The 22,011-nt window shown below is 45.1% G+C and overlaps 1 protein-coding gene across 1 annotated transcript in view; it reads left to right on the top strand.

Moving 5' to 3' along the window:
• The window catches only part of LOC126474016 (metabotropic glutamate receptor 4-like), an 873,060-nt gene that overhangs the window by 788,950 nt on the left and 62,099 nt on the right, over positions 1–22,011 (top strand). Inside the window, exon 11 of the mRNA XM_050101416.1 lies at positions 8,328–8,541. Coding sequence (XP_049957373.1) covers positions 8,328–8,541 — 214 coding nt within the window. The remainder of the gene's footprint in view (positions 1–8,327; positions 8,542–22,011) is intronic.

Genomic DNA, 22,011 nt, shown 5'->3' with positions numbered 1-22,011 from the left:
CACAAAGACAAAGCTGAGTTGCTCCCGCAGCGACGGCAACCACATCGTAGCATTTTCGCATAGCGTACTACCAGGTGTTCAGGTGAATTATTGTTTCCATTTTATACAAAAAATTTTGATGGCCGATTCAGTCTTCTTCACCTGCTCCGAGTTTCACTGTTACGTGCACTCGTTGCCTGGACTCCGACAACTCTGTTAACTACTGACTGTCTCGCGCCTCTATTTACTGCTGGCTACTCATTCCCGAAGCCCACTACGTACCGATGTATCATAAAACGCACATTTTCTCTGCGTTTCCCATATCTGGTGATGTGATTTGTTTGGTTGTTACATCTGTACGTAGGTGCGCGTGAGAAACCGAAGCTTTAGGTGCTAGGATCGAAGATACTGGGCATGGGAGATATGCCATAACAATCCATTTGGAAGAGCATGTGTTACAATTAGATTGTGACAAAGGTGCCACCGGTAGTTGCGGCGTTCTACGATCTCATAACAAGGGCCAAAAATTGTTTTGCGGAGATGCACAACTACTGCAGCAGTATCACCGCACAAGGTGCATTCATTGCACGCAGCGGTCATTCCATGCGGAGTAGAGTTTGCAAATGGGTCCCCACAATAAGTGCAGGAAACCACAGTTTAGCTGCTTTTGTGTTGGGCCGGCTAGGGTGGCCGAGCGGTTCTAGGCGCTACAGTCTGGAACCGCGGGACCGCTACGGTCGCATGTTCGAATTATGCCTAGGGCATGGATGTGTGTGATGTCCTTAGGTTAGTTAGGTTTAAATAGTTCTAAGTTCTAGGGGACTGATGACCTCAGAAGTTAAGTCCCATAGTGCTCAGAGCCATTTCTTTTGCTTTTGTGTTGTTTACAGAGTGCACAATTACAAGAGGGAGTATGTTCGACAGCAAGGATAGCCACGTGTGGGGTAACTAAAACCCACACAAAGTGGTATCCTGATGCTGTCAACAAAAGTTTGCTGTGAATGTGGTGAGGTAGTATTGTCAACGATTATGTGATTGGACCTGACGTACTTTCCGATAAACTGAACGGAGTCGTCATGATCCACGCCTTCTTACAGGTCCTGGAAGATGCGCCAATGGGAATTTGTCGGCTTATTTGGTTTCAACGTACGAGCAAAGTCTGTACTCGATGTTAGGAACCGCATTGATGTACAGTTTGAATTACAGTGAATTGGCTGAGGCGTTCCTGCTTCGATGTCATCTCCGTCGCCAGACATGAATACAATGGACTGTTTCTTCTTGTGGGGGCATGTGAACAGCCTACTTTACGAGACTCATATAGGAACCCATGTGGATCTCATTATTAATACGTCTGCAGCCTTGGAGATAGTCCACCAAATTCCTGGGATTCTTGAGCGTGAAAGACCGTCGGATGTAAACCGCTGTGTCACTCTTCCGTGATCATATGGTCGATACTCGGACAGCGTCTCTACCGGAACAATTCTACATTTGTTACGCGCTGTATTGTACGCTGGCGAACAGACTGAACATGTGAAAAAAATTGTAAGTAATTTGTTTACAGGTTGTCCAATGGCCCTGTGTTTTATGTTTAAGTTCTGGTGTTTGTGTATCACAGGCTCTCTCACTGTTGTGAAGGTGTTTTCATAAAAACAAAGGTAATTTCGCAACAAACCGATTAAATCATAATTATACTACTAAAATGTCAATGGTACTATTGGCCTGGATATCTCGGGCGGTGGGTCCAGCCGCCTGTTGGAAAGGATGTTCTTCCTCAGCGCACATTAGCCCCTTCCCTCAGGATATGAGGGAGTTGTGTCATACGTAATGTTGTAGAGCTTGGATGCGTGTGTAGTGCAGTATTATATGGTTCAAATGGCTCTGAGCACTATGGGACTTAACTGCTGTGGTCATCAGTCCCCTAGAACTTAGAACTACTTAAACCTAACTAACCTAAGGACATCACACACATCCATGCCCGAGGCAGGATTCGAACGTGCGACCGTAGCGGTCGCGCGGTTCCAGACTGTAGCGCCTTTAACCGCTCGGCCACTCCGGCCGGCCGCAGTATTATATTCGTGTTGTATGATGAGAGAGGGGAAGAGAGTGAACGCCCCCATCCTCGCTTAATGAGACACTGTAGAGAGGTTTGGAATTAAACCGAGGACGTTGGCGGAAAATCTGGTGATCATCACTCTGCACCACCACCCCTCTTCCTCTTGCCGGCCAAATACAAGCAGTGAAAGTTAAGCCAATCATCTGCGTTCGAATCGAGCGCAACCGCACGGGCGTGCGTTAACAACTGTTTATTTAGTTATTTATTTGCATATTTATGGAAAGGCCAAACGGAGGCTCGGGCGGTGACGGAGGGGAGGGGGGGGGGGGGGGAGGCAGAGTGGGCAGGGTCCAAAACAAGAGTCCCCCCTCACAGCCACTGACATAATGTCTCATAGGAAAGTGGAAAACATGGAAAACAACAGTAGTGTAAGGCATCTTTATTTATTTTTACTTTTCTTGTTTATTTTATTAATTTTTTTATTTATATTTTTTTTACTATTATAAAATTGTAGGGAGCGTACATCACCTAAGTAGTAGAAAACACAGAAGACTGAAAAAATAAATAAATACTTAAATAAATGCAACCCGCTTATGGCGTGCCCTCCCATCCGCGGAGGTCGAGGGTTGGAATCTATCATAGGTGTTTGAATATCAGATAGTGCCGGAGGTGGGAGTTGGTGTCCCCAGATCCCGGTACGCCCCAACTAAGTGACCCTTCGAAGAGTGCTGCGTGCTGCTTGCGTTCGAGCGTTGCATGGGCTGTTCGTAAATAGTTCCAGAAGTCAAAGTAATGGCTCAGAGCACTATGGTACTTAGCTTCTGAGGTCATCAGTCCCCTAGAACTTACAAGGGAACCTCCCCATCTCGATTGATCTGTGTTCAGTTTTTCAAGGCCTATCCACTGTGCCAACTTGTAACTAAATCTGGGGGGGGAAGGGGGAGGGGGGGTGCGATGGGGAACTTCCCTTGTTAGAACCACTTAAACCTAACTAACCTAAGGACATCACACACATCCATGCCCAAGGCAGGATTCGAACCTGCGACCGTAGTGGTCGCGCGGTTCCAGACTGTAGCGTCTAGAACCGCTCGGCCACTCCGGCCGGCTTCCAGAATTCGAGGCGGTATTTTGCTCCCTCACGAAAAAGGTAACTGACTGTCCACTCCTTTACCCACATAATGACATGATATTTGGCGGTGGTAAAATATGTGTTCATCAGGTATAGAAATATATGCGGTTCGATCGCATCAGTGGGCACGCACACGTAGCAGACAATCTTTTGATACACGAATTGTCAACGTCGTGCAAGGGGCGCAGGTCAGACGGTGATCATTACTGTCGAGTTGCTGAAAAAACGGGAATCTGACAAATCGATATTGCACAGTCGCTGTTTTGTGGTAAGTTTGCTGTTGTCTGTGTGATACCACATCGTCCAAACGTCGGTAGGAAGGAAGGGCTGGGGATGGTACTCTACATGTACACCGCCAGTTTCTTACGAGGAACACGGCGCAATAGAAAGATGCAAAAATTCCTAGCCGACCGTGTGTCTGGGAGGCCGGTGTGTGTGCAGATGTAGCGACGAAGAAGGGCGAAATGTGAGGTGAGGCGTGGTTTGGCCCACAGACACAGGCGGTGAGGTAGACGAAGGCAGGGGGATCTTATGCAAACTGCGTGTTAGGGACGTGCTCCATCCGGTGCTTTGTATTCCCTTTGTACTCATACACAAGGCCGCAGCTTACATCCAGATGTTGACAAGTCCGAGGCACCTTTCCATGGCTGGCAGGGTGAGACTCATAACGGACTTTAAACATGGAGCCAGCCATAACACCCAAGGTCCACATAAAGGTCGCACCTAATCGCCATCGGCAGAGGGAGCACCTGTGTGATATGGACAACTAAGAAAGTTAACATGTTGAAGGGTCTCCAGAGGTTCTGGTAGACTTCGTTGTGGATGATGTGTAACAGGAGACGGAAATTCGTGTTTTCTGTGCATCTGACGCTGGGGGTAAAGGTAACGCCCAGGTACCGGAAGTTCCACATTAGTGGCAGAGTTGCCACCTCATCTTTCTGAAGGACTTGTCCAAGGTACATTGCTGAATATTTGACCACGTTCATTGCATTGCCTGCAACAACCCCATAACACGTGATCAGTTAGAGGATTGCTCGGATCTCAGAGCTGGAGTGGATGGGAAGTGAGGTCATCAGTATATGCCTAGCAACAGAACTTGTGTTTGCGAAGAGTGAGTCAAGGTAGCTCGGTCGACAGGACAATAGCATACAGGGGGTAGAGATGGAGCACCCTTGCCGAACAAAGTAGCGGATGCTTACCTGCCTTGCCAAACGTTCGCTGACTTGGACTCGGGAAATTGCACCACTGTAAAGAGGCTGGAGGACGCCAGTGATGGGAGGTGGGATGTCTATGCAAGTTGTGACCGAAAATTGGAAATGTTGGCTCACTTTAGCGAAGGTGCTATCGAAATCTATAGCGACGGCCGCTGCACGTATTCCCAGTTAAGTAGCAGCATTCGCCTGTGGCAGTCTGTATGTCAACCTATCCCCTAGCGTCGTTTGTTCTGCGCAGGGGATGTGCGGAAGTATCGATGGGAGGTGCATTACCTGTAAGCTGGCGAAGATCTTGTAATCTACATTGAGCAGAGTGAGCGTTAGATAGTTTGTGACCGTCGAACCACGGGATTGGCGTAGGCCCTCAGCAGAGGCAGGCCACACTGCTTGGTCAGATGTCATGAATTTCTGGAACATAATCGTCCACTGCAATGCCATGAGCTTCCAAAGGGCTCAGTAAAACTCAGTCGGTAGGCTGTCAATGTCGAGCGATCTGTTAATTGCAGCCGCGCGGGATTAGCCGAGCGGTCTGGCGCGCTGCAGTCATGGACTGTGCAGCTGGTCCCGCGGAGGTTCGAGTCCTCCCTCGGGCATGGGTGTATGTATTTGTCCTTAGGATGATTTAGGTTAAGTAGTGTGTAAGCTTAGGGACTGATGACCTTAGCAGCTAAATCCCATAAGAGTTCACACATTTTTTGTTAATTGCAACCTCATAGAGTGTGTCGTCGACTTCATCTCATGTGACCCCCAATGGTAAAGTATCCGTCTCCAAGTGGGTGAGGGTTCACATGACATATTGGAAGATGGAGCCATCATCCTCTTTCCTGTAATTGTGCCAGTGTGCTCGACGAACGTGTAAATGATGTCCTTCTGTTTGACAATCCACAGACTGTGGCTTGACCAGTGTGTCAATGATCTATCTACGATGCCGTCGTTCATCGGACTAATGTGATGCATGGATGAAATTCCCAATCCCACTTGGTCATGGTGTCGAATTTGTGCCACCACCCTCTTCAATTTGTGGCACCTCTGCACAATAATCCTTCCCTTAGTTCTGTGCCATTCCATCTGGTTTTCTGGGGTTTATGGTGGGCATCCAGATCTTGGAGGATGACACATTAGAAGTTGATGGTGTTTTGATGCCATTCATCCAATTCTTTTCCATATCTCATTAGTGTCCTCCTGATCTCTGGCTTGGTGCAGTCCACCCACCACATTAGCGTTCAGCAGTATCTGGGAAGGCATCGCTCACAGGCTGCCCATGTCTTGGTGACTCGATGTAAGAGCAGTGGTCATAAAAGGGCAGTGGCAGTGTAAGATCATACGAAAGATATCCTGTCTAGATGGCTTGCGGAATGGCCAAGTCGGTCTCCATGTCGGACTTCCCACATATCGCAGAGCAAGAGGTCTCACACCACTAAAGTAGTTCCTGGCAGATCGCATAGTGGAGAGCCTGATCTTTTGGATGCAGAAAGCAGTTATATCACTCCTAGCAGGCAGTGTTTATATCGCTCTAAATACAGGGGGCGATGTCTTCAGAATAAAACCGGATTCTTTCATGTCATTGGGTGGTGCCTGATGAGGCATAAACATTAATGAAGCTCGTCTCCATGGCAGTGAGAGCCACGCCCCAACTGATGGAAGAAAGGTGACAGGAATTCCCTTGCAGAAGTAGGTGGGCACTCCATGGTCTATGGGATCACCTGTGGAGGCATGGGGGACTTCCTGCAGGAGGGCAATATTGATATCAGAAGCCCAGAACATTTCCCACATACGACGGATTTTCAACTGTGAACTGATGTTGCTGGTGTTGATTGTTGATGCCTTGGAGGCAGACGCTGGTGTATCGTCCATATGGTCCTCTGAAGATGGAGTAGTGGTTCATGATATGGTATCGAGAGAGTAAATTAACCTATTAAATACGTCAGTGTCTTCACGTTGCTAGGGGGTGGGACGGGCGTAGGCACACCGGTAGGTGTCGCCACACTCACATCGTCTCCTTCGGCAGAGGCCGTTTTGTGAGCGTCGTTCGGCCTCTTCTTCGTCCTGCTATATCTCTGCCAGAGACGGCTCGCCACCTTCTCTTGCTACCTTTCGGAGAACATTATTTCCCCACATGACCATCTGTGTCCAATAATGGCAGGAATTCGCATCGCTTCGTCAACAAGGCTGCTGTGGGGATGATGAGCGAGTCGATCTCCATCTTGTTGGGGAGGACTGGGTCAACAGTCTGCAGCATCTGCGCCATCGGAGCGAGGTCGACGGCCAGCGAGACAGCAGGCCGTCCGAGCTACCCTCCGTAGGGATATGCTCTGGCTCAGTTGTAGTGTGCGGGTGTCGTTGCGAGGCGGCAGGAGAAGCGAGAGCAGGTGCGTTGGTCTCCGGGAACAACATTGTTTACGACGAGGGTGGCCCGTCGGCGGCTGTCAGTTGCGTAATGAGCCCCAGTAGGTATTCTAATCTAAAGTGGCTTTCTTTGGCCCACCCGGAACAAGTCTTAGGCTGGCGGTCGAGCACGATTATTGCACGGTATCCTCCAATCTGTAGGTAGGACGGAATGTGGTTGCCGACATCAATGATTGTCTGCCGGACGCCGTTTAGGAGACGATATCTCCAAAATTGTGTCTATTTCTCCTCAGTATGGCCATGGACTGTGCCATATGATCGGCGTGCCGCGACAACTTTCTCTGCTGGAAGTTCGAATGGCAATTCGAAAACGCATAGCGTACGTATGCCTGAACCTGCGTGGTCGATGATCACGCCGTCGGCCACTGTGGCCGAGCGGTTCTAGGCCCTTCAGTCCGGAACCGCGCTGCTGCTACGGTCGCAGGTTCGAATCCTGCCTAGGGCACGCACGTGTTTGATGTCCTTAGGTGAGTTAGGTTTAAGTATTTCTATGTCTAGGGGACAGATGACCTACGATGTTAAGTCCCACAGTGCTTACAGGCATGATAGAAGTGGAGCCCCTGTTTAGTCTCGAGTAGGATGTGTTCGCACGCCGCGTCATTGACGATTTTAACATAGACCTTGCTATTCACGATCGACAACTTTATTCCTGTAAAGTCGGTCGCCGGGATCTTGACTTCATGTCTTAGAAAACATTCAACCTGGAGTGCCTTGAGTCGGACATAGTCGTTGCAGAAGGCAAATTTGAGTGTAAGTTTAAGGTAGCGGTTCACTACGTATCGTAGACGCTAAGCCGGCATGTAAGTAACGGACGTCAGAACGTAAACAAGGCGAACTCTCGCTCTGCACGTGGAAACGCAATAGTGCGTCTATACTGATGCCTTGCCAAAGGCAGACTGCACCTTAATTACTGCGGCTGGCATTACGTCATTGCTCACTGACGAGCATAGTTATTACAATAATTATTTTGCCTTACTGAACAGTAGTTGACCATGTATAGTAACAATAAACCAGTTATCAATACCAATTTCAGACGATTTCCATGGCGAAAATTCAAAAAAAAGTGTGTTAATTATATGTGTTCAGTACGTAACAGGAATGCTTCTTAAAATGAAAGAAGAAACTGCAATGCGATATAAATTGACTGTGAATAGCTTTCACGCTTCAATCATCTTGTTTTCCTGCACGAGTGAAACTCACGTCGAAAAAATAAAGTTGCCTAATTAAGTGTTGTTTGTTTGCAAGCACATGTCTGCAGTTCTGGTGAGTACTGAAATCCCCATGCCACAGAACCACAGAACGCCAGTAGATGAGTCAAACTACAGTGGTACAGACCATCTCTACTTCAACAGTCGGCTCCGCCGTTTGGTCCTTGCTCCTCTAGCGACGCTCGGTGATACTGTGGCGAGGAGTTTCGGTATTTACCAGAACTGCAGACATGTACCTTCAAAGAAACAAAACTCAGAAATGCAAGTTTATTTTTTCGAGGTGGTTGTTAAAACTTTACGACGCAGCGGTTTTGTTTCTAAACTACGGCTGCCGGCAGGTTCTGATCAACGGCGTGTGGATCCTGGTGTCGCCGCCGCGCGCCGTGCACCACTACCCGACGCGCGAGGACAACCACCTGGTGTGCTCGTCACACATCGACGCCTCCTACATGATCGCCTTCGGCTACCCCATCGTGCTCATCGTCGTCTGCACCGTGTACGCCGTGCTCACGCGCAAGATACCCGAGGCTTTCAACGAGTCCAAGCACATCGGTGAGTACACCTCTTAGCTCGCGGCAATTCAACACTTCTTACATGTCTCCTGCAATCCGTGGTTTCTCTCGAGACATAACACACTAAACTAGTGGAGAATAGAGTGATAAAACACTGTAGCACACCAAAAGGATTTTTTTATTTTAATCCATATTTCGTTGACGTTCTGCAGAATACGCCAAGGAAATTAAAACGCAGAAGCCGTGTTTATTTTGATATTAAGTCAACATTGCACCTGCATGATATCATTGCAATTAAATAGCAAACAAACTATTGCTTCTCTTTACATAATACTACCCCATTTTCTTTATGCCACCTATATTGAATACAACAGTGGTTAAGGACCTTGGCCATACATGAAATAACATGAAAATCATCGCTGAATATTCAATACACACCCTGAAATTCAGGCTAAATACATACGAGGTACAATGACGCTATGGCTGATGTGTCACGTGATACACTACTCCCTGCCACTGCACACTGCCCCACTCATTTTCTTACGTACGTACCACATACCACTATACTGCAGAATAGACGTCGATTGCTTGACGGGGTCGAGGGTTGGAGCGTGTGTGTGTGTGTGTGTGTGTGTGTGTGTGTGTGTGTTTGTGTGTGTTTTTTCAGTGAGTGCAGTTAAAAGTGTAATAATTAATATCATACTAGCATAAGTTTTTGGTTCAATTCCGCTACAGATTTCGGATTTCAGTGGTTTCCTTTCATCTATAGCTTAATTTGGATCCTTTTCTTCTTCAGGTGGAATTTCAAAAATAAAATTTAAGCTATATATTCGCTTTTTTTTTCTTCTGTTCATCTTCTGTCTGAAACTACTTTTTACATCCTTCTGAATTTTGTTATCCCATTAATCGACTATACTATCAGTTTAGTTTTGAATTAAGTTTTGTCCTATATAATTTTATTTGTGATTAACTATTATTTGTGTGAGTATCAATTGGTCATGGCAAATGATCGCTTTCGATTAACCTAGAAATTTTCCAGTCTGATACTGTTCCGGAAACCAGCTCTTCAAAGGGGTGAAAATTTTCTGATATTGGCTTTATTGCTAGCGATAATTTAAAAGTGGCCAATATCGCCGTTTAAATGCATTAATTCGCATTTTTAACCAAAATACCTTCTCAGCACATTTGTTGTGCATACTGATGATTCTTTGTGTTCACCGGTAGAGTTACTACTGTGTCACTCAGATAGTATTGCTGGATTTTCTTACTGCGTCTCTACTTTTCTAGTTCTTGAAATAACAAAAAAACATGACCACTCTTTAACGTCTAGTCAACCACCAACCATCCAGGTATACGCTTTAGTTCATTTTGAGACACTATTCGAAACCTAAATTAGGACGTGTCCTTGATAATATTTGATAATTGAGCATTAGGCCGTGGTCTAAGGCATGTTTCTGTACCTTATGTTTCGTCTTCTAATGATGAATACATCATCAGAGGCTATAAAGACTCGGTAATTTCAAATTTAAACAAGCGTAGCAAGTCGAACTTCTTATATGTATCCACAAAACATTCAAGTTTTTCTTTTTTTAAATTTCTATTGCCTTTGTGTACCTCTAAGCGCAGTAATGATTAGACGTCAGTGACACAGCATATTACTCTCCACTCTTTTGGCTATAAACCCCATTTTTCTACATAATCTCCATTCAGTGCGACGACCTTACGTCACCTTCCTGGAAGTGCCTATATGGAAACACACTACTGACCGATGTCGGAGTCATCTTCTTGCTCGATCAATAACCTAATCATCCGTGTACTGATACCCACGGAAAGCGTCCTCCATGGGGCCAAAGAGGCGGAAGTCCAAGATCCGGGCTGTGGGCTGTATGAGGAAAACCAGTCCAATGAAGTTCTCTGAACTCCTCTCTGGTGCGCAGACTTGTGCGAGGCTGTGCGTTGCTGTGGATAAGGAGAGGTTCGTTTGATTTTTGTGGCGAGAGATAAGCTGATGTCATTTCTTCAATCTCCTGAAGATAGCACAGTACACTTCAGAGTTGATCGTTGCACCATGAGGAAGGACATCAAACAGAATACTCCCTTCAGAGTCCCAGAAGACCGTCTCCAATACTTTACCGGCGGAGAGTAGTGCTTTGAACTTCTTCTCCGGAGGAGTTCTGCTGTGGCGCCACTCCATGGATTGCCTTTTTGTTTCCGGTTCGAAATAATGAACTCATGTTTCATCGCCTGTTACTATGTTCGCCAAAAAGCTGTCACCATCATCCTGATAACGCGCAAACAATTTGACACAGATGGTCCTTCGTTGCTCTTTATGGTCTTCTGTTATGCGGCAATTAACCCAGCGTTCATATACCTTTGAGTACCCAACTGGTGGACGAGTGTATAACCACTACCAAAAGAGACGTCTAGTTGAGCAGCGGGGTGTTTGATTTGCTCACTTGGAATAAATGTGTTAGCACGTTCCAACACTGCAGGCAACAGCTGTGTGCGCTCGGCCGGCACACGGGAGATGGGACAAGTTTGCGCGACCTTGTTGCGGTGATGACACACGCTTCGCGCAACGACTCAACCTGCTTTCGTTCACTGCCATATTTCAGTAGACATTCTGTAAGAGCCCATGAATATCTGCGATGCTCTGATTTTCCGTCAAAAGGAACTGAATGACAGCTCTCTGCTTAGAACGCACCTCCACTGCAGAAGCCATTTTGAAGGCTACGGGTGTCGCCTCCACCTATTGGAACTTTATGACAATATAGGGGCTGAGGCGGAAGTATTCCATGATATCCCACAACAAATTCTGCAGTTTCCAACCGAATCTGGCAATGAAAAAATATGTTGCATTACTTATTGAACGCCTCTCGTATTAAATTGCTCGCCCTGAACAGAACCAAATCGAAAGAACAAGACAGATTGGGAACTCTTTTGAAAAATTTTACCATTCGAAAGGCTGACTTATAAAGGGACGTGTTGTCCTGACGGATGAGTAAATTTTAGTTCACCAACTATGAAAATGCCCTACAACAAGAATCAGTCAGTGGCCTTTCCCAATAGTTAAAACGCCATCAGCAGCATTTTTACCATTGTTAAAAACGATTTTCTCATTATGCAACAGACAGTTCTCTCGCCAGCTTTGACTCATTTTTCGAAGGTGGATCCACTATCATCCGCAACCAAGTGACAATGCAGACATTTCTGGGGTCGTGCTTCTAGCCGAAAAATAATTTTGAATTGTTCTTCATGGAACATTTTTTACCTGGAGTCATAAATTGGAAAGTCTAATGCACACTCAGCTTCTTCATACCGGTAACCCATATGTTACCTTTCGTCTCGGTGGTAACACTAATTTTAAAGGGCTAATATTTTATCGATACGCCGGGAATTTATTTACTGTGTCATCAGAAGTAGTCCGCCACCGTAGCTGAGTGGACAGCGCCCCGATTTGTCATGCCGGGGGACCCGACTTCGATTCCCGGCTGGGTTGGAGATGTTCTCCGCTCAGGGACTGGGTGTTTGTGTCGTCATCATCATCATTTCATCCTCATCGACGATCAAGTCGCCGAAGTGGAGTCGCCTCAAAAGACTTGCACCAGGCGATCAAGTCTACCAGTCGGGAACCCCTCACCACACTTTTCATTTTCATCAGAATAAAACTCTAACGGGTGTCTAGACCGTGCCAAATCTGCAATGCTCATACTAGCAAGTGTAAATCTATTTAATTTGTAATGAAAGATCATCTACGCTGGTACAGACTTCCGTGGGCTCTCATCAACGTTTTTTGTATCAAACCCAAAGTTTTCCTAAATAAAAGTTTCTTATCATTGCCCAACGAACGTATTTAACGTTTCTACGAATCGTAAGGCACAGGCCACTTAATGAAGCTACAAACAGAAGCTGCGCGTTCCGTGTATCTGCAATGAAAGAACCGTAGTGTAATCGCGCCTAGGAAAAGTCAGACAACTACATAGAATTTCCAACTATTCTCAGAAATTTCTCAAATTTATCAATGCACTGTTGCATCCATAAGGGGCGATCAAAAATGTTCCGTTCAAAGGCCATACAGTCCAGAACCGGTGTGCCATTCAGGTGTAATCGTCGTGAACATTGTGGGAATCATCTCACCGGCGCATCAGGTTGAAGATACCAGCCTGGTAAAACACGGTGTGTTAAAAAATCCGTAACAGGCGTCTGCCCATCCTCGTCTGACAGGAATCGTCAAACGTTAAACGCCTTTTTTAAGCGACCGAAAGCGTGATAATCGCGCAGGGAGAGATCAGGACTGTAGGGCGGTTGCCCAAGTGTCTTCCACTCGAGTTGGAGTAACTTCTACGTTAAGAAATTTACGATGTGAGAAAGTGCGTTTTCACGAAGCAGTAGGACCCCTTGGCTCACCATCTCACAACAGTGCGATACTGCAGTGCCTGTGTTGTTCAAATTACGATGGATTGTCCCTTCGTACGAAGGTGTAGGTTATAGACACAAGGTTGACGATATATGGAAGTTTGGCTCTGACTGTGGAGCGTGCTCGGATAGCCCAGTCCTAAGGCGAACGCTCGCGATAAGCGGGATATCCGGGTTCGAATCCCGGTCGTCCTTATTCGCAATTGCGGATACATTTCATGCAATCTACAACAGTGGTTTTCGACGGACATGCTTCCCCATATACATTCTTCGTTCACTAATGATTGTCTACATGTGTCTGACCTTCGGCAGTCAAGAAAACAGTAACAGCACATTGATGCTGTTTGGAAGAATTTGGTAATAACGTCACCATATTCCACGTTTCCATATTTATCGCGTGCATGTTGTATAGCCACGAATCCCACACTAATTCCTTGTCTACATGTCTATCCTTGTATACCCGTATCGGAATAGCGCTACGTTGCTTATACGCTGCAGTAACGCCCTCATACGAAAACTTTTTGATCACTCCTTATACTATATGCATCACCAGAAATTCCTCTGTGAAGATTTTAACTTTACTGTATCAGATTTTTAACTTTCCTACTAAAAAAACTGCTATAAAATATTTGAACAAGAGATGAGAACTTCGGAGTATAACGAGAGTAGACAGTTTAAAATTTGCTAGCCACAACGGGAAGTTGGCTAAGCGAGCGTCAAATCAACAGAGCTGGCTCGCTGTTGTGTTCCGGGAGCACGTTCGCTCACGGTGCGGTTTATCTGGGCCCCCAATTAGCGTCCATATCAGCTGAAGCGTTATGCAGGAGATGGAAAAGATGTGGAAAGGTTTTACAGCGGTGCTTTTGCGCACTGCACGGGCGCTTGCCTAACGACCAGAGGCAGAGAAAATAAAAGCCAGTGAGTCTTTTCCATCCGTGCAATGAAAGTGCCTCTGTCGCGTTTATATTCCGCTGTCGAAACCCATCGCAGAAATACGCATCTGGCAAGTACGGACCGTAATAAATCCACTGACATGTCTCTGTCTCCCTTCAATAGCGACGAAGAACAACTTCGATTTTCAGTTGATGAACTCTCCAGAGAACGTTGGTTTCCTGTGTAAGTGCTTTCTCTTTCCGAAAAAAATTTTGTATCCCGCTAAACGCAAGTAACATCATATTTTTACAACTATTGTAATTCAGTCAAGGATTTAACATTTGAGAACCTACATAATAATGAAGTTTACGACCAGAAACAAACCTTATTCGAAATGCGCCATATGGGTGAAGATCCGTTTAAATGAAAAGCGCTTACCAATATTTCTCGCATCGATTGAACTACAACAACTTCACAGAAACAAAAATACAGGTCTCAAGGAGGAAATATAAAAATACGTTAGACTACTGAATTGTTCTATGAATAAAATAAGAAATTATATTTGTTTTCCACGAAACTATTTGGCTGCAACTGAATGTTTCATGTGAATAACGTTGCAGCCAACAAAAAGTTGTAGGCTGTACTGAATAAATGTTTCACGGTTCCTGCACGCTCTCTCTTTCGCTGCCAACATACACAATCCGAAACATGGTTGTGAATACCGCTGTGAAGGGCAAAAGACAGACGATTAACCTGCCTTCAGAATGACAGAAGTGTCCCAGTGTCAACCCAAGAAATGGCGGAACCCAGACAAAAATGAAATACTAGGTGCAGGAGTTTCCGTTCGTCCACAACAGATGATGCCATGCATCTAGTGGGACTAAGATGAAATCGTTTACTGCGAGACATTTCCCAGTTGTCTCATCACACCTGCTCACGTTTAACGCCGACAGCTTAGCCGCTTTACGATTACAAACAAATATATTTAGGCTGGAGAAAACTATTTCAACACTATAACGCATGATCACACACCGCTAACAAGGCAAGAGCAGAATATCCAGGATCTTGGTACCTTCCACTGTCTTCGGTCTTGTTCCCAAAGACTTTCACATATTTTGCCCTCTCTTCCACCATATTCGTGGCAAGTCTTACGTTAAAGACGGTGCTTTTCGAAATTTTTCACAATTTCTTCAACTCAAAAACGGTAGGTTCCGTTAGGGGCAGTAACATGCCATTCTTCTTGACTAATCACGTTCATAGATACTAGAAAAGAGCAATGTAATACAACCTGAAAAATTGTGCTACTGAAGTAGCACTGGGTAACCCAGCGGTAAATATTAATGTGTGTCCTAAATGAACTGAAGACTGTTCAATTTGTGTAACAAGAGTCAGACGACACTATTCTCTAACTTAGTTGTTGGTGGTGAATTACAACATAAATTTCTTGCTTTAGACTCTGATAAGTAAATGAGCCTTATGCTGAATTACTTACGAGTATATCGATCTTAGCCCGCCCCGTTAGCTGTGCGGCCTAACACTAGGGGCCGAACCGCACGATAACACTGGGTGCGTCGTGGGGCGGCGGTGGGGTGAGTGGACTGCTGTAGCTTGTTGTGGGGTTGTGATCCGCTGAGGGCTACGGCAGGGACGATGCCTCTGCGTCGTTTCTAGGTCCCCAGTTCAATCCAATACAATACAATATCGATCATACCTAAAAAAGGAAGTTTGATCTTCGAATACTTAGGTAAAGCTGTCACTGGCAAACAATGAAACATGCATTACGCTTGTGGCAGGAAATTTCTCAGAAACCATTAGCACACAAAACTGAGCAGTAGAATCACATGCACAGTTTTGGTCCTCTTCCACCTATTTAGTTACGCTCCTAAGTGTTTGGGTCATTCAGTACAGAACATATGATAGCTCCAATCGTTGCCACTCTGTACTAAGTGTTACAAATTTAGACGCAGTCGTCTTATAACATTTTCATTTCTGGTGTCTTCTCCTTACCACCATTCTCTCTGTCATGTCTTTTTCTGGACGTCAAACGAGTTAAAACTGTTAGCAGCAAATCGTCGTACCTCTTCACGAACTCATTTTTCGTTATAGCTCTCTATGCTATTGGACCACGAAGAAACAGCGAGCATCACTTTGCACCTAAACATGTGTGTATCGAGACAACTGACTAAGCATAGTTCCTGTAACGGTCAAGACGTCACTCCTATGTGTTTATTCGTTACAGAGTTATACGATATTTGCGCTTTACTACTGGAGCAGATTTACTGATTTGATTATCATCGACGAACAAATACAGTGGCTCGCGACGAGGACCCATTTTGGGGACCAGAGAATTTCGTCGTTTCGTCTCCACGTCCGGGCGCGGTGATTCTGTCGTTTCTAAGGCGGAGCCTGCAGACGTGGGAAGAGCTAAGAACAAAGTTGGGGCCCCCTTCTGTTAAAAGACGGCGGTAAGATGCGGGCGCTCGGTCAATATTCATTTCGGGAGCAGCAGCATGCCGCTGCCTGGCAAGGAGACAAGACGCAGCGCGCGGCGGCGACCTAAGGACTTGAATTCCTTATTTAATGTACCTGCAGTTTCAGAGTTCCAAGCGACTCTGTATTTATGCTGCAAATGGAATAAAACGGTGTTTGTCTTTTAGCGAGGAGTGGAAAATCATTTGGAAGATAAAAGCAATTCTACGCTCTTCATCACGTACTCGTTCCCACTGTGGACATAGATAACTGTTGTTAGTTCGCGTCTTTCAGAATTAATATTCTACGGTGATTATTTTTCTCTTTCAGCGTTTCGCTTTTCTCTGCCGTCAGTAGTTGACAGTTATCGCATTTCTACCAGTTCGGCTACCAGTTTCAAGTTTCGTTCTGACATTACCATTAACTAATCTGCACAGTCCATCTCCGTTTAATAGACTCTGAAAATTACTTCCCAACTGAAGCTACTTTGATTTTTAATTAACTGAAGGGTACAGCCCTCTGAAACTATATTTTCGTCGTAACACCTCTCGGGTCCCCATCCGGTAAAGTACACTGGTGTGCAAGATTTACGAACGAAAGTAACTTCCGCATGATATGTCACTGCCAGGTACCATACCTCAACGAAACTTGGACCTTACATAGAAAGAACTGCTACGTTGTAGTACAGAATGTAGCTGAAAGAAATGCGCAGCAGACGAACAAAACTGACAAATTTATTCAAAGGCAGTAATTATGGTAGTCTTCTGAACATTACAAAAGGATGGACATAGTTCTTAATAGGGTGTGTGGCCACCACGGATGACAATGCATGCTCTTCAAAGTGATCTTTCACTGGCCACGATGCTGGTAAAGAGTTCTTGTTGGAGGACGTTCCATTACTGCACCAGTGCGATTGACAACTGCTGGTGCATGTGGACGTGCTACCATTCGTCTTTTCACCGCATCCCACATGTACTCGACGGGATTTGAGTCATGGAATGGACAACCTAGTCCATTCACCGAATATCCTCTCATTACAACAGCTCCAGCACTTACTCTGTTCGACGTTGTCGTTCGTAAATATGAAGTCGGGAACGATTATACAGTCCGGAACCGAGCGACCGCTACGGTCGCAGGTTCGAATCCTGCCTCGGGCAAGGATGTGTGTGATGTCCTTAGGTTAGTTAGGTTTAAGTAGTTCTAAGTTCTAGGGCACTTATGACCTCAGCAGTTGACTCCCATAGTGCTCAGAGCCAGCCAACCAAAACGATTATTTCGACCATGTTCCTGGTGCATTGCGTGTTCCCTCCTTTCGCGATATGAGTGTAAGTCCAAAATTGCCAAACATGATCATTTTGGTGGTCCATGTGTTGTAGCGTCGGGAGCCACTACGTTGCATGTGTGTACAGACCTACAAATCTTTGAACGCGGTACAATCACCGGTCAGCGCTATTGTGACACTGCACACCTTCCCTAAGTGCGAACAGCGCAGGTAGAGGATCTCCTCGAACGGGAGGATATGGTCCAATGGTTTGGCCTGCCCGTTCCTTCTGATATAAATCCCAATCACGACGAGTGGGATGCGTTAGTGTGACGTATCTCAGCACGACCACATGCACCAACCGATTGCAGTTGTCATCCGCGCTGGTGGAGGCATGGAATGTCCTACCACAATAACTCTGTATCAGTCTTGTGGTTCACATTGTAGAAAATGCATTAATGTCCGTGTTGGTTCAAATGGCTCTGAGCACTATGGGACTCAACTGCTGAGGTCATTAGTCCCCTAGAACTTAGAACTAGTTAAACCTAACTAACCTAAGGACATCACAAACATCCATGCCCGAGGCGTCCGTGTTGGTCGCACTTCATACTAAGAACCATGTCTCGCCTTTTTTAAACCCATGGGACCGTTATCAAATGGTTCAAATGGCTCTGAGCACTATAGGACTTAACATCTGAGGTCATCAGTCCCCTATAACTTAGAACTGCTTGAACCTAACTAACCTAAGGACATCACACACATCCATGCCCGAGGCAGGATTCGAACCTGCGGCCGTAGTAGTCGCACGGTTCCAGACTGAAGCGCCTAGAACCGCTCGGCCACCGCGGCCGGCGACCGTCATCAATCGCAGTGACTTCAGTGTAATTATTTTCTTTGAATAAAGGTACCATTTCTGCTCGGGTCATTGTGTATTTCTTTCAGTTACCTCCTCTGCTGTAGTGTACTATTGCAGTTCCTTATATGTACGGTTATGTCACTTGACAGTGAGACATTGTGCGAAAGTTACTTTCGTTCTTAACTTTTGAAGACCAGTGGAATTATGTATTATATTTTTCTAAATTTTGAACTCACCGGTTCTCTTATTGGGGGGGGGGGGGGGGGGTAGTCGTAAATATTTAATTATGAACTCTAAAAAAGAAATTATTTTGTTTCAGATAAACATTTAGTGCACATTTAAATCAACATGCGAGCGTAGCGTAGCAAGTAAGACAATATTACCACTGGGGATGCAAACAAGCCGCGTATGAGCATCTACGGGAACGCACATTTACGGGAAGTTGTTGAAAGACTGTAAACCCACGAATAGGCGACAAGATATTTGTCGTCCAAGCTTCATCACAGAACGTAAAGGTCGGGCACCTGCCCGTAAGATAGCCGGTGATCTGTGCCAAATCTGACCTCATGGTACACAACATCCGACAATTTAGATGAAATAAGGGAGAAAAGAAAAGCAAGTGGCGTAATCTCTACACTGGCTTGCGACAGAATCGGTGCTCGCACAAATTTCATTCAGTCTTCATGTGGCAGATATCCTTGACTTGTCATGTCGCAAGTTTCAGTATGCAGACGACCAATCATTTTCCACCCAGAGCGATAACTAACGAAGTGCCTCAAACACTGCACGAATATAATACCAAAATGCATCTCACCCCGGATGGCACTAAAATGTAGGTGGTGCTGCTTCTAACTATCGATTCCACTGACACCTCAGCAGATGAACTAAGTTTTGGCGTAATTGGAACTGTAAAGTACAATGAGACCTCAAAATACCTAGGAGTAACATTGTACTGAGTGGTAGCTGTGTTTTTGAAAAAGACGACATTTTTTTAAAGAATTCGTCCACATCAAAGTCGTCACTTTAAAAACAGTTCTCTTTGCACATTGGACATTTATGCCATCGCTTTCCGAGTCCCCGACACACTTGTGGAACTCGAGATTTGGGATAACTTCAGCTCTCTCAGTGATGTGGTTTTTTTTTTTTTAATTTCTTTTATTCTTGTGAAACGGCGGCCCCAAAGATTTTCTTTATTTTTTGTTAACAGAAAATAGCCACATAAGGCTTTCTCTGGCGAATATTGCATACAATATTTTTTTGGTCAGATACTCAGAAACAAGCAATAGAGTGAGAGGAGTTGTATTACCGCAGTCCAAATTCTATGAACTGTTTCACCACAAATCCAAACTTTTTTTGTTTGCTTTGCACAAAGGACGTTGATCTTTTAAGCAGTACTCCATACTGATCATTCGCCTATGTATAAAAAGTTCATCGTGCAGTAAACTGCTAAAGTCAAAGAAGACTGTGAACATATCCTTCGCACTTGATCACGCTTTTCAAGCTTTTTCCGGCCTTGGGGATACGCAATGTTTCCTCCAGGACGACTGAGCCTTAGTTTCGACTTCATATCCGTGAACCAATGTATCATTACCTCTCACGACACGTCGCACTGGATCTATAACGCTGTTGACTGCACCAAGCGACTCCAGAGCTACTCGCCGGTGTTTTTGTTCAAAACAAGCATTTTCAGCAACATCTGCAGTCACATGTTTCATACTCAAAACATGAGAAACAATTTCATGGCATGAACGATTCGATATACCATCACCAACAGCTACTTCTCTCACCGTGACGCGATGATCGTTCATAAAAATTTCTCTCACTTTTTCCACTATTTCATAAGTTGAGCTTTGTCCTGCAATGTGATGGTCAGTTTCTGCAGAAAGTGTCATCACTTGTGTCTCTAAGCTGGCCGTAAGTTTTGTTCCAAAAATGTACAGCGTAGAGATAGAAGTGATGAGACTTTCTGCAAGACCGGACCATCGTTTTGCAGGACAACAGTCCAGCACGTACAGTGCAAGCAGTTACTGATTTGCTTGACTGATGGGGCTGCTGAGTGCTATAGCACCTACTGCACTCCCCTGACTTAAGCCCTCGTGAGTTCAACTCGATTTCTAAACTGAAGGAAACTCTTCACGGCATTCGCTTCAGAACTGCTACACATTCGTTGGGCAATAGACCGCGCCGCTCGAACTGTCGAACACAATTGGCACTGCTAAGAGTATCCTACGACTTCCACATCGCTGGCAACGTGTTATACACAGTGCTGGTGGCTACTTTGACGGTTAGTAAAACTTTGAAACACGTACCTATTTTGTACGAGCTGTAAATAAATAGTTGCCACTATTAAAGTTTCAACCCTCGTAAAAATACTCAACATCATTTATTGTCTTTTTCCTCCTTGTATGCCCGCATCTCGTGGTCGTGCGGTAGCGTTCTCGCTTCCCACACCCGGGTTCCTGGGTTCGATTCCCGGCGGGGTCAGGGATTTTCTCTGCCTCGTGATGGCTGGGTGTTGTGTGATGTCCTTAGGTTAGTTAGGTTTAAGTAGTTCTAAGTTCTAGGGGACTGATGACCTAAGATGTTAAGTCCCATTTGAACCTCCTTGTATGTATGGTTAGTGGTTTTCATGCCGCTGATGTTCCATACTGATTCTTTTGAAATAGCACTGATGTCTCTGATATCCCAGATGCCTTCCATGCTATAATACACCTGTCTGCAAATGCTTCAAAACCATCAAAATGTGGATGACTACCTGCCACAATAATTACAGTCATCCAAGTACTACCTTCAAAAACTGCACTTACAAGAACAGGAAAATCGAAATACATTGAGCTGCTGTACACAGGAAAGTATGGTCGAAGTCTTCAATAACGTCGACTCGGATTTGTAGATGTCTGCTAACCCGCGATGTACACTTACTTACGTTCCAGTAGACCAAAGCTATACGAAACGCTGTCCACTGGAACATATGTAAGTTTATACAACTGTTTGAAATTTATATCTAATAAAAATGCCGGCTCGTTAGCAGTTTTCGTTATCCAAACATGTCACAAAGTGGTGTCAAATACTAAAATATTCTTGTGCAGCGCACGAGGGAACGGCATGCTGCTGACAAATACATTAACTTAATTGGAGAAGTTAAATATATGAAGATGGGCATCGTAGTCCGAAAGGGTGTTATGGCGTTGAAATCAGTCATTTTAAAAGTATTTATGGCTGGTTGCTTTCATCACCATGTCTTAGCGATTCACATGATCCAGCATAGATAAAACAATATTTTCGTAGTAGTCACTTAGCGCATAAATTGACTGTGCATTACTCCATTCAACATACTGTACAACAAAACCATACCATAAAATTACACCTAAATTAGCTGAAGTTTCGCTTCATAGGAGTGCAGCGATAGTGTTTACAGGTTACGCTGCCTGATAGAAAAACGTAAACCACCCAGAAAACATGGTCGGATGTCAATGTCATATAGTACACTACCACACCATGAGCGCGTATGTAAATGATTAGATTTGGAATCCTCCGATGGGGTCCAACAACATATTAATAAGCAGGTTCATACTGCGAAGTTCCTTGAAAATTTGACTCGATTTTGTCATCACTTAAATGACATCACATACACT

This window comes from Schistocerca serialis, chromosome 4 (assembly GCF_023864345.2).
Source record: "Schistocerca serialis cubense isolate TAMUIC-IGC-003099 chromosome 4, iqSchSeri2.2, whole genome shotgun sequence".
Lineage (NCBI taxonomy): Eukaryota > Metazoa > Arthropoda > Insecta > Orthoptera > Acrididae > Schistocerca > Schistocerca serialis.
The sequence above is the reverse complement of the archived record's forward strand: the minus strand, read 5'-3'. Positions and strand labels throughout refer to the sequence as shown.